Source organism: Glandiceps talaboti, chromosome 5, assembly GCF_964340395.1.
Source record: "Glandiceps talaboti chromosome 5, keGlaTala1.1, whole genome shotgun sequence".
Taxonomy (NCBI): Eukaryota; Metazoa; Hemichordata; class Enteropneusta; family Spengelidae; genus Glandiceps; species Glandiceps talaboti.
In genome coordinates, this window is record NC_135553.1 from 2,156,803 (window position 1) to 2,176,405 (window position 19,603).

General features: G+C 34.6%; 1 protein-coding gene across 1 annotated transcript in view; it reads left to right on the forward strand.

The window, feature by feature from the left end:
* Positions 1-19,603, forward strand: part of LOC144436007 (integrator complex subunit 1-like) — a 50,787-nt gene that overhangs the window by 4,667 nt on the left and 26,517 nt on the right. The window contains exons 5-16 of the mRNA XM_078124677.1: positions 3,428-3,602; positions 4,153-4,279; positions 6,273-6,459; positions 6,969-7,114; positions 8,292-8,433; positions 10,562-10,744; positions 11,389-11,497; positions 12,082-12,202; positions 12,588-12,665; positions 13,073-13,230; positions 13,690-13,786; positions 14,126-14,217. Coding sequence (XP_077980803.1) covers positions 3,428-3,602; positions 4,153-4,279; positions 6,273-6,459; positions 6,969-7,114; positions 8,292-8,433; positions 10,562-10,744; positions 11,389-11,497; positions 12,082-12,202; positions 12,588-12,665; positions 13,073-13,230; positions 13,690-13,786; positions 14,126-14,217 — 1,615 coding nt within the window. The remainder of the gene's footprint in view (positions 1-3,427; positions 3,603-4,152; positions 4,280-6,272; positions 6,460-6,968; positions 7,115-8,291; positions 8,434-10,561; positions 10,745-11,388; positions 11,498-12,081; positions 12,203-12,587; positions 12,666-13,072; positions 13,231-13,689; positions 13,787-14,125; positions 14,218-19,603) is intronic.

Genomic DNA, 19,603 nt, shown 5'->3' on the forward strand with positions numbered 1-19,603 from the left:
AGAATAGAATAAATAGAATAGAATATAGAGTAGAATAGAATAGAACAGAGTAGAGTATAGAATAGAATATAGAATAGAATAGAATAGATAGACTGAAATAGAATGGAATAGAATAGAATTGATAGAATAGAATAGAGGAGAATCATACATGAAATAAAGATGGACATCATTGTTTCTAGAATTTAAAAAAGAAGAAGAGAAACACAGGAAAACAAATGTCTTTTCATGATGAAATATGTGAAACCAGCACAGATGTGTCACTGAAATTTCAGTTGTGATGACTTGTGATGACAATTTGTGATGACTACATTGTTACACAACTACAATGTGCTGAGTCCTAGGATGATGAAAAACAAAGATGTAATGTGTGATTTCCTTGACAGATGGGATTGCTAGGTCAAAGGTCATCAAGTACAGATATAACATATTTATCATTTGCACTTCTGTCTTCATATTATACAACAAAGCTAATTAGGGAGAATAGTTTCTTGATATTACTTGTCACCTAGCAACCTAATATTACTGAAGTGTACAAGTAATCAAAAAATACTTTTTTGAGTTGAATGATGTATTAGAAGTATAGGAGAGACTCCTTGAGCTGCAGTTTGTTGCTTAGCAACATTCAATATTCCTCTAATTGGTAATATTTGCTGAATGTAAGATTTTTCTGCACAACAACTCCTTGATGAAAAAGTCAGATTTTGTTCAAATAATTGACTGGCTGAAGAAACTAATTAAAAAGGTGAAGTCTGTTTTCAAAAAAATTAATGTACAATACTAAAATATTTTACATTGTACATGTACATTTGTATACTATAGTTTTAGAATTCGGAAAGGCTCAGGTAGATTTTAACTTGCAAGATTTAAAAGTTGAATTTCAAGTATATTATTAAGTATTGATGATGTCATTTATTATAGCTTGTTGTACAGACTTTCTCAAGTCTCAGAGTTTTTTTCATTCTTAATGAATTATTCAGCTGAATATGCATGAAAAAAAATAGCTATTGTCCTCTGTTTGTGCTTGTCGTCAATGCGGTTCTCTCCTTGGCAGTTATTTATATTCCTGAACTGCAGAGATGACTTTTGCTAGACCTCGGATGTTCCAACCCTGATAGCAATGTTCAGTCATTTGTCGTATTGTATCAGAAGAACATCTGAGGTCTAGTAGCTAGACTATGATTGGACTGACTCTAATGAATGTGTTCAATCTTGTCACAAAGTACTGTGTATAGATACAGAACTGTCAGTCTTGTCACAAAGTACTGTGTATAGATACAGAACTGTCAGTCTTGTCACAAAGTACTGTGAATAGATACAGAACTGTGGTTGGACTAACAGTGTTTTAACATCCACTATCAAACCAGACAGTTTCAAATATGTTCCAGTTACAGCTAGTGTTAAAACAAGAGTGTTAAAACAACAGTCTCATCTAAAAATTCCAGCCACAGATTCACTACTTATACTGTACTAAGACTGACTAATCCTTTCAACAGCAAAATCTTAAATCTTAAAAATCAACTCCCATTATTTACTTTAACTTTTTGAATAAACCTGTCGATAAATGTTAATGCAGACAATATACTGTGGTGTGCATGCACATACAGCAGATGGGAATACAGATATTGAATGAACACACACGCCGCACGCCAGTGAATGGGATCTTGTCTCTAGTTGCTACTTTGTTATGTTTGCTACTTAGTGACTAGTGACTAGTTACAAGTTGTCACATGTACTGTGGGATCCAGTCTCTAGTTGCTACTTTGTTTCTACATGTGTAGATGACTAATCACATGTCTACATGAATGTACTATCTGGATTAATATGTGAATATTTTATCCATCATCTTTAATCATAGTTAATAATTTATCAATAATTATGAGTCGGAGAGTTCCGGGAATATGAATATATGTAATACTTCATTGTACACAGGCATTGTATGAAAATTATTGTTTGTCTGGTCGAGTTGTACAGTTTTTATGTTAGTATGATGTTGAGATATAACCAATAATATTTGATGCCAAATTCCCATTCATCCCATCCCATAAATTAGAGTACATGAACTCTGAGACAGTTCTCATAAAATCCTTGAATTTCAAACCATTCCTGAAAAGTCCTTGAAAAGTTTGATTCCTAGAAAACAAAATTATTGTGGCTATAAAAATGTTAAAAATTGCATACAGAGAATGTTAGTGATATTCTGTATCAATAATGAATTTCTTTAGGCACTGTAATGTTTTATCCCATAATAGGCACTGTAATGTTCCATCTCATAATAGGCAATGTAGTGTTCTACCCCATAATATATAGAAAATAAATTCAACAAATTGTCATAGCACCATATTTTTGTTATGTAAACACAGAGTCACATCCATCGTAGAACAAACAATAAAGATGGTGATGTAGTTCAAGAAGTAACAGCGTGATACTAATTTTGGTTACTTGTTGTCAAAATAATCTTTATGTATTTTCTAGAGACTACAATTTTTTTTCTTCATGAATTATAAAACATAGTCCTTGCCACTCACTATATTTGGATTAGGTCGTATTGCCATATTCTGTTTAGAACTACTGAATTAATCATCTACAATCTTTAGTTTCCAGCTATTCTATCACTAATCGGTGAAATTTAAAACAACAAATTGTCTCCAATGTTAAATTATGAATAAATTTGACTAGATATTGTGTCGATTTATGATGTAACCATAGTAAAGTCAGACTAATTTCGATCAAAAATTTATAAAAAATTGAGATATATTGAGATGAGATGACGTGGCTTATTAGCTGTGACTGTGTATAATCTTTATGTGCTGAATTTGTAGTCTTGCAACTAGTATTGTGTGGATTTCCACTGATATAAATTTGTAGTCTTGCAACTAGTATTGTGTGAATTTCCACTGATATAAATTTGTAGTCTTGCAACTAGTATCGTGTGGACTTCCACTGATATAAATTTGTAGTCTTGCAACTAGTATCGTGTGGACTTCCACTGATATAAATTTTTTATCAAAAAATTCTCTTTTTGTCTAAGATGTTTCGTGATAATTATTGCATGATGCAAAGTGATAGCATTGTCAAATCTGACAAAAAGTGGATGGAAGCTGTGAAAAGATTTACATCTTTGATATTAAATACTGTGATAACATTTCATGGTTTAAAGGTGGTTAAATGGAAAACAAAACCAGCACTTTTTCATATATTTGAAGTAAAACATTATTAGTTCTCTAACATTTCACTGCTATTGCCTTGTAAGTATAACAAATAAGTCACCATTTTGGAAACGTTTAATAGGGTATGATTCATATTCACATTGCACTTAGTATTCATATTTCATTCCACCATCCTCTCCTCGCATAGAGGAAACTATATCACCCTAAGAATGCTAACTGTCAATATACTGATGACTCTCTTTCTGATTTATTGTATGTAGGTGTATGTTGAAGACTCCCTAGGTGAGAGAGTTTGGGTTGACAACCCTAAGTGTGCGGAATTTGTACAAAATATACAGACTGCATTTGCAACTAAAGTACCCAAAAAAGGTGGCGTTTTGTACTCTTTAGAAGGCCAGAGACAAGGAGGTAGTACATCAGACTTAACACTACCAGGTGAGATTGGAGAAGGAATTTTTTGAAAATTCATACCCATTCTTAGAAATAACCCTGTTATTTAAAAAGTAACATTTTCTTCAGAAAATCTACATCAATTGCTCTTTACTGTTCCACCTCTAGGAGGGACAGCGTCTTCCTACCCATACAAATCACTGACTCTTGTTTTGTCTTTCTTGTAAGACATCTCTAGCACTATGAATTTGAAGAATAACACGGTTATTTGAATGTTTAAGGGCATAACTCATCAAAATTGATTATGTTTTAATGTATTTCTGTGACTAGAATGAGAAGTATATATATTTTAAGTATTTTCACTTCAAAGTCTTCAATTGTAGTTGTATGTCCTGCACTGCAGTGAATGCTGTTACTTCTCTGCTAGACTGAGATACCGTGAACAGCTCTAATCTATTTCAACTTGATCAGCTGAAACCATAGACCCCTGGGTGGAGTGTCTATGCTGAAACCATAGACCCTTGGTGGAGTGTCTATGCTAAAACCATGTATGCTCCACAATGAATACATTAACAATCTATTATTTCTACCATAGGTGCAAGTCCTGGCCATGCTAGTGCTGATGAAGATGATAAAGGCAGTGAAGTAGCATCAGAAGCAGGGGAGTCTGTCACAGATAAAGACCCAGACTCAGATATTGATAAAGTTCCTATCATACCAAGGTACAGTAACAGTTATTTATTAAAACTCGCATAGTTGTAACAGACCCCATTTGTGGCTAAAGTGTATATACAAGTTGGGCTATATACCCATGCCATGCACCAGTGCAAGTGTGGAGGATGAAGTGTGGCATACGTAGGGTTTTTTGCATGAGTGCTTGCAGTGCTGTCTGTGGTCGTATTTTCAGGAGCGTAGCTAGTGAAAGTGGAGCAGAAATCACTGCAAGCATAAGTGCAAATACCCGTGAGTACCCACTCTGGCATTCACACAGCATGGGGTTCTGAGTACCCACAGAGGCATTCACACAGCGTGGGGTTCTGAGTACCCACACTGGCATTCACATGGCATAGGGTTCTGTTATTACATACATTGTATATTTATTTGAAAGAAGCAAATTTCTATCAAAATCATTCCATGCAATTATGCTTAGTAGTTCTTGTACAACATGTACATACAAGGAATGATTGCACAGTCAGTGATTTGAAGGTAGGTATGCACTAGTGTTTTCAGTATTGCTCTGCAGTGCAAATGCCACCAGTATGTTTACTCAGTGCAAGTAATCACTGATATGTGTATATGTCATTCCACACACTAATAAGGGTGTTCACACCAGTGTGAATGGATGTGTCGACTCTGGTCCCAGTTTAATATGCTACTGTACATACATTCATACACATCTTAACTTTGAGATTTAGGTCTCCCTGCATCAGGTAACAAACAATGTATGTGAACTCGGCCCAAGGAAGGGCTTGTCTGTTTACAAATTATGACTCCTCAGAGTCAACTCTAAAATTTGTAATGTGAATAGAGTATGAGACATAATCAGAATTAGCATCTATAGTTTAATATGGACAGTGAGGTAGTGCAAACTTTGAGTTGACTAATGCCATAATGCCACTGTTATACATGCTAGACATGATGCAACATGTTTTTAGTAGTGTGAATGATATAAGAATATTTCAATATCATACACAATGTACCACCAAAAACCATATGGTAATGTCTGTAACACATGTTCATTATATTGGAAATGTATGTAAAACATATATATTTCAATGAGTGTTCCAGACATGACCATATGTCACCACATGGGTTTTCAACTCATACTCAGTACACAAAGACAGTATTAATATATAATTGAAATAGTCACTAACTCAGAAAACTGTTGAAAAGTGTTCTCCTGTAATTGGTAGAATTAGTGTCAATATATTATGAATCTGCCATTGTTATATGGGCTGGGTGGGGGTGGGGGTTGGGCTATTACAAAATTTGCACAGATTTCCATACTGAGTACCATCATGGGTGGGGGGGCTATTACAAAATTTGCACAGATTTCCATACTGAGTACTATCATGGGGGGGGGGGGGGGGGGGGGGGGGGCTATTACAAAATTTGCACAGATTTCCATACTGAGTACTATCATGGGGGGGGGGGGGGGGGCTATTACAAAATTTGCACAGATTTCCATACTGAGTACTATCATGGGGGTTGGGCTATTACAAAATTTGCACAGATTTCCATACTGAGTACTATCATGGGGGGGGGGGGGGGTATTGTGAAATTTGCATATATTTCCATACTGAGTACTATCATGGGGGGGGGGGGGTATTGTGAAATTTGCATATATTTCCATACTGAGTACTATCATGGGGGGGGGGGTATTGTGAAATTTGCATATATTTCCATACTGAGTACTATCATGGGGGGGGGGGGTATTGTGAAATTTGCATATATTTCCATACTGAGTACTATCATGGGGGGGGGGGGTATTGTGAAATTTGCATAGATTTCCATACTGAGTACTATCATGGGGGGGGGGGGGGCTGGTATTGTAATATTTGCATAGTTTTTCATACCTAGTACCATCATTTTGGAAGAAGACCCCTGTACACCCAAGGAATTTGTTTTAAAGTACATTATACTTTACCACCCATAATAAAAACTGACAAAAAATGTGAACATGTGAATTATAAAAAATCAAACTTTTACTAACAGGTATCTTGTGCTTCAAGAGAGTATAGAATGTGAAGTAGTTGAAACTATTAGGGAACAATTGACAAGACGTCAACCTATGGACACCGGATCTCGTAATATGCTGCGATTACTTACTGCTACATCTGGTATTGTTGATGTAAGGGTTGTTGCAGCTCCAAGACTTGAGATGTGGTTACAGAACCCAAAGGTATGATATCTGTATAGTATAGTATAAGATAAGATAAGATAAGATAAATATTTATTGAGTCCCTTTTAGGGTAATTGGGTTATCTGCTATGAAAGATTATTAAAAAACAGTAAAATGTACATACAGTGTTGTTATTAATAACATAATCTAAAACAATATATGTATAGTATGTCATCACATTTAATTTAAATTGTTTATTTTCAAAACTTACAAAACATTGAAATTTTAGGGGAGTATATCATGGTTTCTTCTCTTCAGCCACAGTCACAAGGTACCATGTGCTACTAATTCCTAAATTTTTTGGGAGGGATATGTGTGTGTCAGTTTGGGAGGGCCTGTGTCTTGGGAGCCACAGTCTATGTCAAATTGTAGCTTTTTTTTGTCCCCCTGAATCCATACCTACTCCTCAAATTCCCAAACAAACTATAACTTTCAACTAGATACACATGATTTATCAAGGGAAACGATGACATTCACATGTCTCTTTGTTTTCATTGCTGTGATGTTAGCTAACCAGACCAGCCCAAGATTTACTGATGTCAGTTTGTTTGAATTGTAACACTCATACTCAAGAAGATGTTGATGTTATAGGACACTTAATCAGAATACGTCTGAAAACTAAACCTCTCATCAACCACTACATGGTTTGTATACGGTGAGTTTATAATTATGATGTCCTCACCACAGTTTTCATATACATTGTTTTGTATATGGTGAGTTTATAATTATGATGTCCTCACCACAGTTTTCATATACATTGTTTTGTATACGGTGAGTTTATAATTGTGATGTCCTCACCCCAGTTTTCATATACATTGTGTTGTATACGGTGAGTTTATAATTGTGATGTCCTCACCCCAGTTTTCATATACATTGTTTTGTATACGGTGAGTTTATAACTTGGATTAGGTATGATGTCATCACCACTGCTTTCATGTACATTGTTTGTATAGAGTGAGTTTATAACTTGGATGTATATGATGATCATCTTAGCCAGCTGTGTATAACTTTGATTATGCATCGGTTTCCTATCAAAGTGGTACAAGTTTGATTACCCATCAGTAGATATTCATATTCATTTTTATTGACGAATTCTTTTTAAAAAGAACATTGCCAAAACAAAGACACATATGTACAATTACAAAGATACATCATTAAACTTTAAATGTTACAAAAAACAACAACAGTAAAATCACATTACATACAGCTGAAAGTAATAAAATTAAATACAAAAAAGTGTTTAAAAAAAAAAATCAAATGTCAATATTCAGTACCTTTTATGTAGTTGAGGGGGTGTAATATTTTGTTAGCTGTAGTGCAGCATTACTGTTCAGTAGATATGATGCCAGCATGTATTAAAGCCAGCTGTTATGGAATCTCTGAATCAGAGAACCAGAATACCATTTCCTGTCAAATGTAATTTCCCAGCATTCCATCTGATGTCATATCATTTCCCAGTGTTCCATTTCATGTCAAATTTTGTCTCCCAGAGTTCCATTTATTGTCAGATGTCATATCCAAGAGAACTTACATTTCCCAGAGTTCCATGTTATTTCAAAATTTAGAGGGCATCAAAGATAAACCATTTTCATTGTTCCTGAATAAAAGCAATGAATTTGCAATCAACTAGTAGAAGTTATTAAATCATTTCATAAACACATGATACATAAATACAAAGTTTAAAGTACTTCATTTGGAAGACAAAAATAATTTAAAGTGTGAGACAAGAGAGAAGATCTGAAAGTGTTTTGTTATAATTTAAAAAAAGTGTCAATATATTGTGTATTCACTATATGTAAGACTTTATCATCCTGATATTTTCATTTTTACAGAGAACTACTAAACCAGCATGCTGAAAACCTATTCACAATATTGAAACATACAATTTACAATGAGTTATCAAACTCCAGAAATCCTAACAATATGCCGTTATTAGGTGTTATATTCCAACATTCACCGGAACCTGCAGCTAAGGTGAGTCTTTGAAGTCATTCTTGTCTTACTTTCAATACCAGACTACAGGCTACATTGTTCTTAGTTCCCTTACATATAGTGGCTGAGGGTACAACTGAGTACCAAGCGCTGTGCTGACATGTGCAACGTTTGTTTAGGGAATTTAACAGGCCTAAGTCTGGTTTTTGTGTCTTGTAGTGAATATTACTGTAAATCATGTCATAATTTAGTGATCTAACAATGATTTCTTTACTGATGTATGAGATGGAAGTGTTTTTGTACTAATACTTCAGTGTGTATGATATTTCATTATTTGTGTTGTTGTCTGTGTATTGAAAGCATCAATAATTTTTTCTGCTATCATTGTCCAATCTGCATCTGTATTTAAAAAAAACTAATGAGTTTTTAATACATTGTATGTGTTCAAGTCTTGCCATATTTTCACCAAATGATGATATTAGGCTTCACAATTTATTTCTATCTTCACCCAGTTTTGTATAAATATCACCCACCATCTTACCACTTTGTCAGACTGCTATTGTTACTGGGGTCATAGAATTTGCATTACAAGTGACAACAATATATAAATAATGGTAATGTTGGGATGACCTGTCCATCGTATGTAGCTACACACCCAATGAATACAAGGCTAACTAACCCAATAATACTTTCACTATTGTCAAATTAATGGGAGATATCCTTAAACCACCATGTTAGATGCATGACTTGTTTTCAAGATGTGTCACTTTATATAAACATTCAGATTGTTTTCAATGGATTACTTGTGAACGGATGTGCATGTTGGTTTTACATATATATTCCATACAAAAGGAACACATGTACAACTATATTGTGATTTTGATGAAATATATCCAGATCTGTGGAGAATGATTTCAAAAACAACTTGAACTTCTTTTCCTATTTCAATAAAATATGAAATCTGTGAGACATTGGAATACAAATAAAAACAGGATGGTCTCAAAACTCAACTCTAAAAGTTTCCAAAATTCTGACCAGCTTTCTGCCTGTTAACAGAGCATCATCAGTTCAGCCGGTACAGAGTGAATGAATAGAAAGTAAAACATAGCTGTTAAATCTAGCATATTCTCTCTGGCACAGAAATTCAAAATGTCACTAATCTCTCTAGGATATCGTCATAGAAGGGTAATATTCAGAAATATTGACAATTGAGTAGTCTTTAATAGTGTGCCAGGAGGCAGTTTACTTCTATGTCTGAAGATAAAACTTTTGACATTTTTAAATCTTTCATGATTGCCTCCAAGGTGTAGCTACTATTTTGATAACATTTGGATGAAATGGTCTGAAGTGAAATTTTATTTTATGAAAAAGACATGTAGAAGTGACAGAGGGTTTAACATCTCAAGTTTCATGGTCGGTATTAGAACATTGATAAAGACAGGGTAAACATTTCAGGTTTTCATGGTTAGTAGAACACTGATAAAGACAAATGAATGCAATGCATTATTTTGAATCAATGAGATTATTTAAAAAAAAAGGAAATTGCCAATAAATTGTGTACCCATTCTTACAAACAGAATAATTTTTGTCCTGCTTAGTAACGATTTCTCAAGAAATGAAACCAGGATATCATACCTTCTATGTATGTTTTAAAATCTAAACCAATAGAAAGGTTAACAGTGTATGAGCTGGGTTATTCATGTTTTACTGTCAGTATTTTTAGTATCAACTAGTGTTTGCAGCTACATGAACATCAATCTCTTTTAGCAGGTCTTGTTGATTTTGCCTTGCTAAATGTGGCTCATTTTAAACATGTTTGACCAACTGTTCAGATCTGTAGTTCCAACCGTTCTACAGCATTTATGAAGTTAAAATGTTGTATACCTGGGGATATGTGGATATGTTATTGTAATATTTCTATAATTGTCATAAATATTGGCTTGCACAAGATATCATTATTTCATCCCAGTATTGTACAACATTCAACAAGGAAAAACTTGTGAGTGGAAATCACTATCACTACTTCACTCTCCACATCAAGACAAAATCACTTAAATCGTCCAAACTTCCCCAGAATAAACAAAAGAAAAAAGGGAATGTGACAATATTTAAAACTGTACTTGATATATTTTATGTATACTAACTAATGCCATGTCTTTTTTGTGTATAGTATCTAGCTATGGTATTCCAAGAATTACTTGCAAATAGGGAAGACTATGGCCGAGCTGTGAGGGCGCTGCTCAGAGAAATTGTTCGTCAGTTACGCTATGATATCAGTTTTACATCATTTGCAATGGGTTTGATGACAGAGAGAAGTGAGTCCCAGTTTACTGATATGGAGTCACAATTGAAAGTAAGTGGATGGATACAGCTTGCTAGCTACATTCATATAAATTTATACATGTCACATGGTAGGATGGACGTTAGGCATTTACTAAATATCTGACGCCATAAATATGATATCGTGGCTGTTTTGTTAAAATTTATTGTTAGGAAATCTTGGTATGTGGTGCAAATGCACAATCTGAGCAGAAAATACATGTATCTGAACAGAAAAATAATCAGAGAGGGTGTTGATTCCGTTGGCCTATAATGTCCTCAGAAACTATATATTAGTCATTTCCTTTGTATTTTATGCATTAATCAGTGTATAATAGTGAAATATATTACTGCATTATACCTGTACATATACACATGGCAGGTTAATGCTATATGCAGTTTCAAGTTTAAGTTTATGGTCACAGCCAGATGTCTAAAGAAGCACTCTGTAACTGAAGTGGAGATCCTTGTATTATATTACAAAAAATATTGACTTTAACTGTCACTTCACTTCATATTTGTATATCTGTAGGTCATATATTACATCTGGTAGCACTTACAGAATAAATACATATTTTATATTTTCTGTGTCTGTAGGACAGATTGTTTACATCTCTAAGTGATCTGATAGCATTTACAGAATAAATACATATTTTATTATATTTTCTGTGTCTGTAGGACAGATTGTTTACATCTCTAAGTGATCTGATAGCACTTACAGAATTACTAAGTGTTACACCACAAGTCAAAGATGTGGCAGCTGCATTCAATAGAGGTGAACGGAGAGGTATGAATACAATATTTATTTGGGTTTGTCTTTTATCAGTTGTTCTCTTCTCCCTTCCAAAAATGTAAATCTTTAATATTTTTTTTGCATCATTTTTAGAGAAAGATATTTGACGATTTATTTAGCTAAGTACCAATGTATTCATAAATTCTTATTGTACTGTGGGAACACAGTAAAAATCATCCGATCACTTTTTACTCTTTACAGATTTACATAAATTATAAACAAACAGACAGACAGACAGACAGAGTATTAGTTTTCCCAGCGATGAATGTGCTTTTTTGTTGTTTTATATATATTTTTACATATCTCAAGAACAGTAGTGACACAAGTCATGGAAATTTCAGGTCAGAAGGCATTAATTTGAAGGAACTGAAAAATATCATTTTATCCAATTTTTATGTGTGTAATTAGTGGTTAGCTTTTGATAGAGAATTTTACCCTGTATTAAATGTATAATTCCAGTTTCTGGTCAACACTAGGTGTTAAAGCCATCTCCATACTTGGTTATGTCAGGGCATTGAATGTATTTATATTTAATGAAAACACAGATTGAATACATTTTATATCACTTTTATTCACAGACAAGGATGTCCTCCACAATTTCCACTCTCAGATTTCTTTGATTCAGAGAGATGCCATCTGGTGGCTTCACACCATTGTACCAACAATGTTTAAAGTCAATCTTACTGACTATGTCCATTGGTAAGTGTATACTGCAGTGTTCCTATTCTACACACTGATGTCATGGTGTGCTTGTGTTTACTTTGAATGATCAGTTACTTTGTGTAATCATAGAGGGCGCTGTTTCAATAGATTCTTTGAGTATCTATCTTGGTGAAGATCTATTTTATTGAGAGTACTTATCTCTTAGAACATATATTCAGAAAACCTGGCTCATGTAATTTTTTGAAATTCATCCATTTTATAGTGATGTTTATGTGAATGTGAAGTCAGTAATTAGAAGGGAGAAAAGTTGTGTATTTATGCTGGTTATCAAAAAGTTCTATATCACATTCAAAACATACACTTATATTTTGTATGGGTATGTCTCATTGAGTAAATTGTTGATAACATGGTATTATTTCAGTCTTCAGAAAGTGTTGTACTTGGAACAGCCTGATACTTACTTTGGTAAAGATAACTGGCCACCAGAAGCAGACAGAGCGTAAGTAAATAGAAGGATCTCTCCCAATACCTTCCCTACACACACACATACACACACAGACACAGACACACATACACAGACACAGACACACACAGACACAGACACACACACATACACACACATACAGACACACACAACATACATACACACACACTTGCACACATATACACATACAGAGTCAGAGTCAGTTTCATGCTGTCTTTTTGATCGTTTTTTTGTACACAAGTAAATTTTTTTGGCATATTGTATGAAAGGCTGACAACTTCAGATTGGAAGTGTATTTGCTAATGTTATTTTATTCGTTCTCAGAATCATTGGGAATTATTACAGAACAGCACAATGTATGAATTGCTATGTGTCTTGATTCAACATGTCCAATTAATCATCACCATGTTGTTGTATTTCAGTATGTTATTTAAATTACTGTCAGAAGTACCAGTCCAAGAAGACACATTGATGCGAGTTTTAGTGATTGGTTTGTCGCGTGAATTACCATTGGCACCAGCTGAGGCCTTGGATCTTGCCGATAAATTGGTGAGACGGGCAGCCATGTTGTACACAGAAGGTAGGTGCTGGTGTCAGTCATGATACAACACTATATACACAGTTATACCATGAACCATGTTAAGGTGATAAAGATGTAATTAATCAGTACTACTTTGGCATTGAACCACTTTTTGTAAGGTGCAAATATCTTCCTTACAATATCCCTTCGATATCAATTCTGTGTTACCTGTACTCTAGTCACCATTGAGTTTGACCTGAACCAAATGTATTCCAGAATTTATGAAGAAATATGTTAATTAAATATTAGTCCATGTTGTTATTGCGTATTGTAAGAGCAGACCAGATATGTCACTCGCACAAATACCTTTTATTCATTTTGAGTGAAATAAAATAAATCGATGATTTGTACAAAAATATGAACCTAGAAAGAGATGCCTTAGCGTCTGTTATTCATAAAGGAAAAAAATAGTTTTATAAAGTACTACTAAGTAAGCTAATTCATTTTCTTTTTTCATAGATTTAGCAGTATTAAAAGTTGAGAGAACTCAGTTGATGGATGCTGTGTTAAATCTGTGTGGATATCATCATCCTGAAAATATTGCACTTCCTAAAGGGTAAGAATATTTCAAACTTTACCTTCTTGTAAATGAACATGAAAAGAAAGTACTTAGTGCACTCCATTTTGTTAAACCAAACACTTTGTGTCATGCTTTTGTTTTCACCAAGACAAAGACTTTGATGGGTAAATATTTCAAATACTTGTAACCAAGTACATTTCAATTATGTACTAAAGTCTTGTTTATATTCAGAAGCTACCAGAATGGTTATTATAAAAAAAATCAAGTCTTTTATTACCCAATGAATACTCACATAGTTCAGGATCTGTTTTGTATATGTATATCTAAGCATTCATGCCAAAAGTGACATTACCATTGTTGTGTTATTATTGACAGCTACCAGCCACCCCAGTTAGCCATATCTAATCTGTACTGGAAAGGATGGTTGGTATTGCTGGTAGTTACTGCATTCAATCCTGTCAATATCGGTAAGTCAGAGATTTTGTGTTGTCGTTTGAGCTTGTAGTAAAAACAGATATTAGTCCAACTACAGTTTACATTTCTTTATCCTGGAGCCAATAATGATGAGGAATGCAACAGTGTTGCAAATATATGCAAATAGAGTTGTGAGTGACACCATTAGATCTCATTAACAAGAGTGTCAGCCAATGAAAGGAATAATTTGTAACCTAGAAAATCAGAAGAAAAATTGGGTCCACTGATTATGGGATGATTTGAAGACTGGAATATATAATATCAAAGTTTTTATAATATGCTTGCCATGATATGTGCAAAAAGTGTGGCTATTTATATCTCTGTAAAGTGTTATTTGAAGGGCCCTGAATGGGAATAGCTAGTCACAGCATATGCTGGATAAGAACTTGACACTCAACACACTTCTAACACAAACAAAATGATTGATAAATAAATGGGTAATTCAATTGTCATTTAATAATTTTATGACATTGAAAACAATTCTCAATAAACATGATAAAGGTGTACATCAAGCTACACTTTACAAAATATTACAATTTGTATCTTCTAGGTACAAGTAAACAAAATATTACAATTTGAATTTTCTCAGCTCAAGGAAGCAAAGTTAAACATATTACAATATACAACTCTTTGAAAAGTCACACTGAGAATGAACACACATTGTATCACCACAATCAAATATAAAAAACTTGGATCCTCTGTATTCAGCAGTCAAATAATATTTTACAACTTGTCACACTTAATATAGCAATGTGTAACATCTTGGCAAAGATAGACAAAATATCAAACGTTACATGACAATTCATGTAAAGTCAATCTTTGTATTATTATTTGGCTGTAATGTGTACAAAGAAATAACAAGATAAAAGATAACATGAAATATATAACTAAGCTGCAACTTTGTCATAAATCCTGATTATACCGATATTTTCAAATTTCTAAAATTGATGTATATATACCTTGATAATGAACCAAGTTGAATTATGTATTCATATTGGTACATATAGAAATATACAGATGTGGGAAAACAATAGGTCATGTAAGGGTCATGATGTGCCGAAATCCTAGTCACCACTATGGTATTTATTGTAGTAACACTCCAGCTAGGAGTGTTATCAAACATGATGACAAATGAGGCAGTGTACATCCTTTGAATTTTGAGTGCATATCAGTGTACTTATATGCTGTGATTTTGGCATTTCTTACTTCTGAAATACCTGAATCCTCCTCAAAATCTATCTGTTATGAAAAGGGCAAATGTGTTTATGATAGTGTTCTTGTTAGAAGAATCAGTCCAACTACAACTATTGAAGTCACAAGTGGAGAGCTGGAACACACCTGGACCATAGCAATATGTGTGAAATAAATAAAACGAGGCGGTTCAACTGGTCTCCGATCTTCAATCTTAATTTAAATTAAAATAAAGATCAGATTGAAGATCGGAGACCAGTTGAACCACCTTGTTTTATTTATTTCACACAAATGTGTTTAGTCAAACATTTTTCCCCCCAAGAGCTTTGGCCTTGGTTTCTGAAGTAATTATAACACTTTCATTACTTGCCCTGATGATAGATGTGTAATTTAGTTGTTCACTCGACAGAATTTCTGTTTAAAATGACTTTATCACTTTCTGTTCAAAAACCTTATATCTGACAAAAGAAATGTCCAGATATTGTATGTGTTGTGATCAACCCAGTGTCTCCATAATACTCAAAGGCAAAAGTGCAAAATTGTACTTGCCAAAAGGGTAGTGTAATCAAAGGCTCAGACATGGACACATTCTGAAGTTAGTGAAAAACACTAGTATGAGAACATCGTCATCCTTCTGTATGGAGTTGAACAAAGAATCAAACCATTGAGAAGATGCTGACACAGTTGTTTTCACAATCAAGTACCACCATTTTGAATGGCACATCATTTGTAAGAGCCATAGCACGGGGATATCCTGTGAGTCTTCGAGCAAATGAGGTGAATGGGGTATATGTGCTTAAGAAATCAATGACATACACAAGCTTTCCAAAGCTTGTAAACTTCTTAATTTTTCTGTTACCAGCATCACACACATAGATGTTATCTTCCTGGTCTAGTACTAAACCATGTGGTGAGGTCAGCTTGCTATCCTGAGTACCGGGACTACCAACCTGGTAACAAAACTTACCATCTGTATCTAGAACCTGAATGCAATGATTATGCATATCTGATACTACTAGTAATCCCTTAGTATTTATTGCAAAGAAATTAGCTGCATCAATTTGCCCTGGAAGATGGCCTTTCCCTCCAAATTTTGTAACATACGCTAAATCCTCAACAGTAAACTTGTAAATATGGTTGTCCCCAAAACCACCCAAAACATATAAATACATTTGCTCAGCATCTAAGCATACCTGACATGGCCTTCTCAAAGTAAACTTACCAAAACATCTAATTAAGTTACCATCTTTGTCACACATGACTATTTGATTGTTGCCACAAATTCGCCATGTGTTCATGCCCCACACTGAACCATCTGTAATGAAATGGTTACCATCCTTACTTACTGTAACATTGGTAGGGCACCACTTTCTCAGGAAAGTTTCTGTCTCACCAGGAAATTGTATTAGTTTCAGACACTTGCCATTTCTGTCTAATATCTGGACTCTATGATTAATGGCTTCAGGGACAATGATATTTCCTTGGCTATTCACAGTGACATTGCAAGCCCCACTGAACTCGCCTATCTTTTCGCCCACTCTCCCAAATTTTCTCTCTGACTTCCATGACTCGTACACATCTATAGATACTGGTGAACCCTTAATATGGACATCATGTAGTTTGACAGACAATTCATGTTTCCCTTTCTTACTGCCCATAAATTTTATCCTACCAATCTCCCCACTTCCACTCTCTATCTGAGGAGTCTCTTCAACTGGTAGCATCTCACTTGCAGACCTATTAGGTCGTTTCATTTCTACATGAACAGCTTTCACTAATTCACATTTTTCATGTTGCTCATTTAACATTATTTGGATGTATACCTCCTCTTTTACCATTATATTTGTTGGCACTTTGACCTCAAAAATTTCTTGAGCTAAAGGCACTGAGCTGACTGAGGCAAACTCTTCTAAAGTGACATTCTTTACTGACACTTTGGGAATATGATCTGAATTATCAATACGCTGTGACTTCAATGACAAAACACTTTGGAAGTCATCATTTCCCTGAATTGAAGTACTTATCAACTGGGTCTTATTTCCAAATTTGATAACATTTTCTAAACACTCTCTTTTGTGTTGTACATGTCTTTCAGTTTTTTCAAACTGCTCAAGTTCTTTGTCCAGTTCTGATTTCTTAGATAGGTAGATCTGTTTAAGATTTGTCTGTAACTGATCTTTATCTTCCCTGAGTTTCTCTTTAATGGCATCAAGAGTCATTTGAGCATGATCATTGATGATCTTCTGGCCCTCTGCAAAGTGCTCGAACAGATGATGTGAAATATCTTCAAGATACTCCTTAGTCCTTATAGTAGTCTCTTCCTTTTCTTTCAGTTTTTTTATTGATTGTTGAAGGTTTGACTTTTCTACTTCTGCCTTTTTATATATGTCTACATGATCATGGGTTGATTTGCCACTAATTGCACATTTTCCACAGATTAATTGTTTGGATGTTTCACAGTACCATTCAACTCGTTTGTTTGGGTGTTTCTCACAAAAATTGACAACCTGACCAAAAGTTTGGTCTTTTATTGTCACCTTACGGAAATTGTCCCTAGATAAAACTTTATGGTCAGACCTGTCTCGTTCAGAGCTATGGATAATTTTGCAACCAAGACACAGATTAAGAGCACAGTCAATACATCTCTCTGTAGCTATTTCTTTGAGACAGTTTTTACACTTGTTCTCATCTTTGATATATTCTTTAACCTGTTTGAAAGGGAGATCAAGGGGCAAATCTTTCATTCCAGATTCTGGAACCTCAAACTTGTTGCTGCAACAATGACAAGTTAACAGGTTTTTGTCTACCATTTGATTTAGGCATCTTTCACAGAATGAATGTTTACAGGGCAGTACTTTAGCCTTGTCATCAAATTCCCTACATGAGACACAGAGTATGGTAGTGTGCTGAGCATGCACACTGGCTGTATTCTCTGTCGAACTATCGTGGTCAGCTACTCTGTTTTCTGCTAGACTTGACAGTGGTGCTGAGAATGGCAATAATCTGTTTGTGCAAGTTTTTTCTTTGACTGCTTTTACTGAAGATAAAGTCTTGTTGTCAAAAGTTATTGTATCTGAGGTATCAGTACCAGTTTGGAGAGAAGAGTCTAAATTTTCTTTGTGCGTTAACATGGTCCCATGCTGTTGTGCCGTATCTGAAGTCTCCAGTAACATAGACTGAACTGGTGACTCACTATCCTCTATAACAGAAAGGTTCAAAGATTGTTGCTGGATAGACAGAGGCTGTAAAACTGCGTCATTCACATGGATATTTTCTGTGGTCACTAAAGTCATTGACGTCTCCTCAGTTTTGTGCACACTCACCTCTTCACTTGTCAAGGTGTTAAGTTCTATGTCATCGGTAATTGAAACCAAACTTTGGAATTCTTCACTGGAAGCCATTGTGGTGTTTTTCTTGCCGTGCTAAAATCTGATCCTAGAATGGTCAGCTTTTGTTGGAATAATCCAACAATATTGATTTTTCTTTATATCCTTCTTGTTATCTTGACACCAATCATAATTAATTATAAATATTTGGTGGGCAGGTTGTCTGTAACTCTTAGTACATTGTACTTCAGTTCAGTTGTAGATAATTAACCATTATTACCTGTGTGTCTTTCTACCACAGTGTCATCCCCATGACCTTATGTCCATCTTATAGAACATCTGATCACAAATAAAGAGGATATAAAGGACTTGTGAGTCTTTGTTCTATAGAGGACCACTTTTCATTTTCTTTTGTAGGTCTTTCTTCAGTCCGTCCATTGTCTATGTCCAATCTAATTATAGTCTGTAAAAACCATGTTATAGATAATCATATACTTTTACAACAATTGACAAATTGTACCAAGCATGCGTCATTAGTGATTACCCGAACAAAGTTTAAAGGTCCAGTTGTTCATAGTATAAAGATCAAAATTTGGGTAGGAAAAACAGTTGTCTGGTGTTGCTATGGAATAACTATAATCAGTAAGGTATGCTGTGCCGTGCACTCTGAGTGCACCCTCACACATCGTTCAACACATTATTGTATAAGGTATGCTGTGATGGGGCACCCTCACATATCAGTCAACACATTATTGTATAAGGTATGCTGTGATGGGGCACCCTCACACATCAGTCAATCCCTAGATAAAGCAGGCCGGTGAGAGCAGAGTGACACAGCATATCTTACACAACTTGGGCTAGA